Raw genomic sequence first — 6602 nt, 5'->3', positions numbered from 1 at the left:
TATATATAATAACACATACATATCTATGCCGCGGTGCAAACTAGAGGTAATGATGTGCAGATAGTAGTAAACATGCAGAAGAAGAAAAGTGCCCGCTGCCACACGCCTGTCTTCCTTACCATATGCCGCACCAAAAATACGAGCAAAATCATCCTCATCATCATCATCATCATCATCACCATCACCATCAGAATAGGGGCGCGAAAGATAAATGCAGTGCAGGGTTGACTGAGGGTTCCCGCTAGATGCGTTATTGCTATTGTAACGGTTAATAAAAACTCGGTAGGCGGTCGGTGGAACGACCGTCCATCCACCCTGTGTTGTGTAGCACAACAACAACAATAATAACTAGTGGTAGAATGCTGCGTGAAGTCTCGCGCGAAATAGTGAGAAATCTCTCGTAAAGTACAGAGAAATCTCGCGCGAAATAGCAAGAAATCTCGCGTGAAACATGTGAGAAATCTTGCGCGAAATACCGAAAAATCCTGCGCGAAATAGCGAGACATATATAGCGATAACTTCCAGCACCGAAAAACTTAGAAAACGTCATTGGAATTCGTGTGCTAAGGTGCGACAAGCAAGCAGTCAGGCGGGCACAAACCTATGCTACATGTATATATATATATATATATATAATATATGTGTACGTATGTATAGCTACCTGTGATCGGAAAGGTCAACAAATCTACTGCTTATAATCTATGAAGTACGTAGGCACAACACACGCGTTGCGGCATATTCTCACTCTTCAATTAGTAACACGATATTAAGTAATAAATATGTGCTTCAAAACTCTCGGTTGCGTATTCCTGCCTCTCAGTCGAAAAACGCGCACTGCAGAGGCAATAAAATTCATCATATTTCAATAAATGCATCGCGCCATGCAAGAATCATGTATAATATATATATGCGTATGTATTTTTATGTATAGAAAGAGAGAATAATGAGTGTGCATGATTGACACCGATGAAATTAACCTACTGGAGACTTGGGGACGGTAGACGTGTGGATCGGAAGTGATCACCGGCGCCACCTACCGATCGGATATATATTTACAGCGGTCAGCGAGTGGCCGTCACAACATCGGCGAAGGATCAGTGCGCCGTTGGGTCAAGCCATCCTGAAGCCAGCCTTGCAGAATTCCCCGACGAAGACAGACGTGCACGTGGCGCACTCTAGTGTTCTTTGCGTCGACTTCCGCCAAGTCTTGCGCATCTCGAGTTCCGAGCACGTGCCTCGCCCCGCCGGGCCTCGCTCCCACTGCCGGGCTCCTGCTCTCCCGCCGGGCCTCGCTCCCACTGCCGGGCTCCCGCTCTCCCGCCGGGCCTCGCTCCCACTGCTGGGCTCCCGCTCTCCCGCCGGGCATCACTCCCACTGCCGGTCCTCGATCCCTCGCTGGACTCCCACTCTCCCCGCTCTTCCCGCCGAGCCCTCTCCCCTCTCCCACTCTCCCCCTGCACCTCTCCCGCTCTCACTGCACGTCCCAGATCTCGGCGAGCAGCGGCGGCAGCTTGTGGTGCTGCAGCTTCAGCGAGAAGAGCATCTCCGAGTGCTCGTTCGAGAAGCTGCGAAGCTCCGTGAGCTTCATGAGGAGGCGGGCGAGCACGTTGGACGAGGCGCCGGGCGGACGCTGCAGCTGCGTGTACGCGCGCAGCGCCTCCAGGTAGATCTCCTGGATCTTCTCGACCTTGCGCGGGTCGACGAGGCTCGGCCGCTCTGCAACGAAACGAGACACTGTGAGAGGTGTTAGAGCTAACTGCATGCAGCGCCCCGCCCCTTCGTACAACTCAGGATACCACTGCCACAAGGCTCGTACTATTTTTCAAGTGGGCGGAGCTCCGGGTTAATCCAGCGAATGGCAATCCAATAGCCGCGTATGAGTTGAAAGTAGTAAATGAGCACACAATCCGCGCACTATTTCGTATCACTATTTTATCAAATTTTTCATAAAATAATGGTCGGATTTTTAATATCTTTGCAACTTTTATTGATACAAATGTTATTACATAGGATACGAGTAACCTAGCCGCTGTAAAACTTGTGGTAAAAAAGTGTTAGAAATTCTCACGGAAATCTACTTGAGGCAGTAGAGAATTGAGCCAGAGCGAGAGCACCATCTGTCGTGGAGTTTGGTGTTAGATATGTGTGCGGAGCCACCCCACCTCCTTCTTCTCAGCTTCCTACTCCCTCTTATTGTCCTCTTGCTCATTCTCCTCCTCCCCCTCTCATTGTCCTCCTACTTATTCTCCCCCTGCTCATCTTCCTCCTTCCCCTCCTCCCTCTCGTTGTTCTCTTACTCAATCTCCTCCTCCTTCTCCTCGCCTCTCTCTCTCATCCCCACCTCTTCCCCTGCATTTCCTCTCTCTCCCTCCTTCCCTCCCTCTCCTCCCCTCCCTCTCCTTCTCTACCTTCTCTCCACCTCCCTTCCCTCTCTTCCTCTCTCGCTTGCATGCGTACCTGATAAAATAAAAACCGTTAATTTCCTCCCTATCTCCACCCTCTCCCTCCCCTTTCCCACCCTCTTCCCTCCCTCTTCACCCTCCTCCTCCTCCCGCACCTCCTCCCTCTCCCCCTCTCCAGCACATACCTGAGAAGATGACGATGGCAGTGAGCAGGGCGTACTCAGCGTTGTCCACCTTCATCGCCGCCATGCCGCGGCTGAACTCAAAGATCGTGTCGGCCGTCTCTCCGACGCCCGCCTTCCGGTACGTCTCGCGCGTGTACGGGTGTCCGTTGCCGAACACCACGGCGTCCGTGTCCAGGTCGTAGCGGCGCGCAGACCGCAGCAGTATCACCTCGATTGCAGACGCCTGAGAGAGAGGGAGACAAACGCAGTCGTTGAAGCGTCGCGAGCAAGAAAGAGAGAGAGAGAAAGAGAGAGCGAGAGAGCGAGCAAGAAAGAGAGAGAGAGAGAGAGAGAGAGAGAGAGAGAGAGAGAGAGAGAGAGAGAGAGAGAGAGAGAGAGAGAGAGAGAATCATCCTTTGTGAGTTTATTTTTTTTATACAAAAAGCAAGTGGCAAGTGGACCATCTTTTATTAAATCTATCTAGATAACTGTATTGTGCAGCAGGGTATTCTTCTATTCTGTAATAAGCTGCTAATTCTAATAAGCTTTTTTAATTTGGTCTCTATATTGTTGCTGCTTACGCAAACAATACACGATCTGCACAAAACCTCACTACTAGCCAAGCTGCAGCAGTATCTTCATAGAACCACAACTATATACCCATTAAATAAGTTCATTCGGTTGGTCGATAATAGAGCTACTTGGTTAATTTTTACTCAACCTTTTGGTTGAGTAAAAATGAACCAAGATAGCTCCATAACTATATATAAACCATGATATTTACATAGAGTTATATCTACATAGAACTGTAACTACGTGGAATCGTAACTACACAAAATTGTAACTACATAGAACTGTATCTGCATAGAAATGTATTTACATAGAATCGTGACTACAGGTGTAGCCGTGTCGTCACTACATGAGGGGAGAGGTTGCTACTGACCTTGTGCTCGATGCCCGCGACCTCCATCCCCGGTCCCAGCGGCAGACGCACGTTGTGTTCAGCCAGCAGGGGGCCGATGCTCTGGTCCAACTCGTGGTTCAATACGCTCTACAACAAACAACAACAGTGTGCAACGTTAGCGCAACAACAAACAACAACGATGTGCAACGTTAGCGCAACAACAAACAACAACAGTGTGCAACGTTAGCGCAACAACAAACAACAACAATGTGCAACATTAGTGCAACAACAAACAACAACAGTGTGCAACGTTAGCACAACAACAATGTGCAACATTAGTGCAACAACAAACGACAACAGTGTGCAACGTTAGCACAACCACAATGTTAAGAGAGAGTGAGAGCGTGAGAGGAATGGCGTCAGCGAGTGGACGTGATTTTTTTTAATTAGTTTTTTCAATGTGAGAGATCGAATCAATTAATTTTAATTTTAATTTTAAATAAGATCTCTTGATTAATGAAAAATTATATTTATTATAATACAAAATAAAACATTAATTTAAGAAAAGTTCCTCCATTTCGAGAAACAAACGCCGTCGATGAATTAGAGTGGGCGTAAAACTTAGATAGAGAGGGAGAGAGAGAGAAAGGCATCGCGTCAGCGAATTATACTTAGAATTAAACGAAAAATAAAAGTAGACTTGGGTGTGTTTTTTATAATATCATGGTTAGGTACCAAAGGGCGATATGCGCTACGCAACACAATAAGTGCTACTGCTATACTAATGAGTTTGTATATCATGAGAATCTGTTGTAAGATTTCGTCACTAACTCGTTTTCCGATCCGCTCGGCCGGTATATCATCCGGTCTTGTTAAATTCCTCCCCCACCCCCGCGCGAGTTCGTGCGCACCGCGCGACCCCCTCCCCCCCGTCGCCGCCGCAGCAGCAGTAGCAGCAGCAGCAATAGCAGCAGCAGCAGCAGCAGCAGCATTAGCAGCAGCAGCAGCAGTAGCAGCAGCAGCAGCAGTAGTAGTAGCAACAGCAGCAGCAGCAGTAGTAGCAGTAGCAGCAGCAGCAGCAGTAGTAGTAGTAGCAGCAGCAGCAGCAGCATTAGCAGCATCAGCAGCAGCAGCAGCAGCAACAACAACAGTAGCAGTAGCAGTAGCAGCAGCAACAACAGCAGCAGCGGCAGTAGCAGTAGCATCAGCAACAACAGCAGCAGCAGTAGCAGCATTAGCAGCCAACGAACCCCATCACACATCGTTACGTTACGCCGCAGCCGCTAATGTATAAAGTATGAAATTGTAACGCCAACGTCACTTTCCTGCCACTTTCCATTAAAATACGACAATCGTAAAAAAACGCGGCGTAAATTGCGCTACGTGAAGGAAAACGGAATCGGGTTGTGTGAATTCGCGCGCGCCGTGGCCCGACGACCCGTCACGTCAGTAGTAGCTTGCGTCATAATACCGCGCGCGCGCGTGCGCTGCACGGCGGGGTTAGCAACGGCGTGCACGCGCGCGTGTAAGTGGCAGCGGCGTGCGTGCGCGCGTGTAAGTGGCAGCGGCGTGCACGCGTGCGTGTAAGCGATAACGTCGGGCGTACGTGCGTGTAAGCGGCAGCGGCGTACGTGCGTGTGGAAGCGGCTGGTCTGCTTGTCGCCACCGTTGATGACGTACGCCATGTCAGAGGTGAGCACGAACGCCACTCTGTCCCTGTGAACACACACACACACACACATACATACATACATACACAAACATGACACAAACTTAGCCATGCACACAGGCGAACGCACACACACACACACACACATGCATGCCCGCACGCATGCACACACACACACACACGCGCGCACGCACTCGCACGCACGCACGCACGCGCGCACGCACTAGCACGCACACACACACACACGGACACGCATGCACGCACACACACGTCACACCCACCCACACACGCACGCACACACGCACATTATTGAGTAATAGAAATATTCATAAATATGTAATAGATACGTGTACAAGTGTTAGATAGGTACATACATACATGTGTGTATTTCTACACATATAAATTTCTAACAGATAGGTGTATAAATATTTGTCAAGACATGTATAAATATGTAATAGACACATGGTAAGAATATCTGTTAGCTACATGCATAAATATGTAAAAGAGACATGTATAAATATTTGATATAAAAACGTGAAAAATCGATCCCACCTCTTGATACTTCCGAACATCTGTGCATCGCCCAAGAACTTCCCAAAGTCGATGTGGAACATGTGACCATGATGCGTAAGCATGATGTTGTCGTTATGGCGATCGCCGACGCCGAGAACGTAGGTGGCGACACAATAGCCGGCGCACGACAGCGTGAAGTTGTCGACAGCCTGTCGATCATAAAGAGATGCGTAGAGCTAAAAGTGTGACTTACTAGTGACTAGATACAGAAATAAATATCACGAAAACCTACTACAATTTTTCTAAAAAAAAATAGAGATAATAATGAACGAATGAGAATAAATAAATACAATAATAAATAAATAAATATGACAATACATGAATAACTCTCTAGCTTTACTGTCTAGTGACTCCACCTGTGGGCCAGATAAGGCTTAGAGAGAATATAAAAGAAAACACGTAAAATAACAAAAATGAAAGAACAAAAAATTAATAATAGCACGTAATAATAATAATAACAATAATAATATATGATGGCACTAAATAATGATAAATAAAAACAATAATACTAATAAGAAGAAGAAGAGCAATAACAATAATAATAAGAAAAACAATAATTATAATAATCATAATATTAATTAAGTAAATAAACGACGGTGCAGCTTACCCGCTCGTATTCGAGTTCGGTAGGGTTGTGCTTCTGCAGCCACTCTGCGATCGGCCTGTCCTTGAACGACCCTGCCAGGCCGTGCTCCACCTGAATCTTACGCAGCGTCTCTGACTCCTGCACCATCTCCACGATGCCTGGAAGAATGACGATGCAAGCGCAGACGCGCCGCTTCGAATCACGAGTCACTGAGTATCACAGGTAGCGTGGGGGTTAGAATTAGAGTTAGGCTTTGGGTTAGGGTTAGGGTTAGGGTTAGGGTTAGGGTTAGGGCTAGGGTTAG

At 47.6% G+C, this 6602-nt stretch overlaps 2 protein-coding genes across 2 annotated transcripts; both read right to left on the bottom strand.

The window, feature by feature from the left end:
* Nucleotides 1-6: 6 nt before the first annotated feature.
* Nucleotides 7-3536, bottom strand: LOC106810985 (ecdysone receptor-like). The gene is made up of 3 exons (XM_014814492.1): nt 3510-3536; nt 2588-2810; nt 7-1716 (listed from the first exon to the last, which is right to left on the bottom strand). The coding sequence occupies exons 1-3, from the start codon at nt 3534-3536 to the stop codon at nt 1472-1474; spliced, it is 495 nt and encodes a 164-aa protein (XP_014669978.1). The 3' UTR covers nt 7-1471.
* A 63-nt stretch (nt 3537-3599) lies between these two features.
* Nucleotides 3600-6452, bottom strand: LOC106810991 (phosphatidylinositol 4-phosphate 3-kinase C2 domain-containing subunit beta-like). Its single transcript, XM_014814497.1, has 3 exons — nt 6320-6452; nt 5692-5861; nt 3600-3617 (listed from the first exon to the last, which is right to left on the bottom strand). Exons 1-3 carry the CDS (start codon nt 6443-6445, stop codon nt 3608-3610), a joined length of 306 nt encoding a protein of 101 aa, XP_014669983.1. The 5' UTR covers nt 6446-6452; the 3' UTR covers nt 3600-3607.
* Nucleotides 6453-6602: the final 150 nt, after the last annotated feature.

This window comes from Priapulus caudatus, unplaced genomic scaffold, assembly GCF_000485595.1.
Source record: "Priapulus caudatus unplaced genomic scaffold, Priapulus_caudatus-5.0.1 Scaffold493, whole genome shotgun sequence".
Taxonomy (NCBI): domain Eukaryota; kingdom Metazoa; phylum Priapulida; class Priapulimorpha; order Priapulimorphida; family Priapulidae; genus Priapulus; species Priapulus caudatus.
The sequence above is the reverse complement of the archived record's forward strand: the minus strand, read 5'-3'. Positions and strand labels throughout refer to the sequence as shown.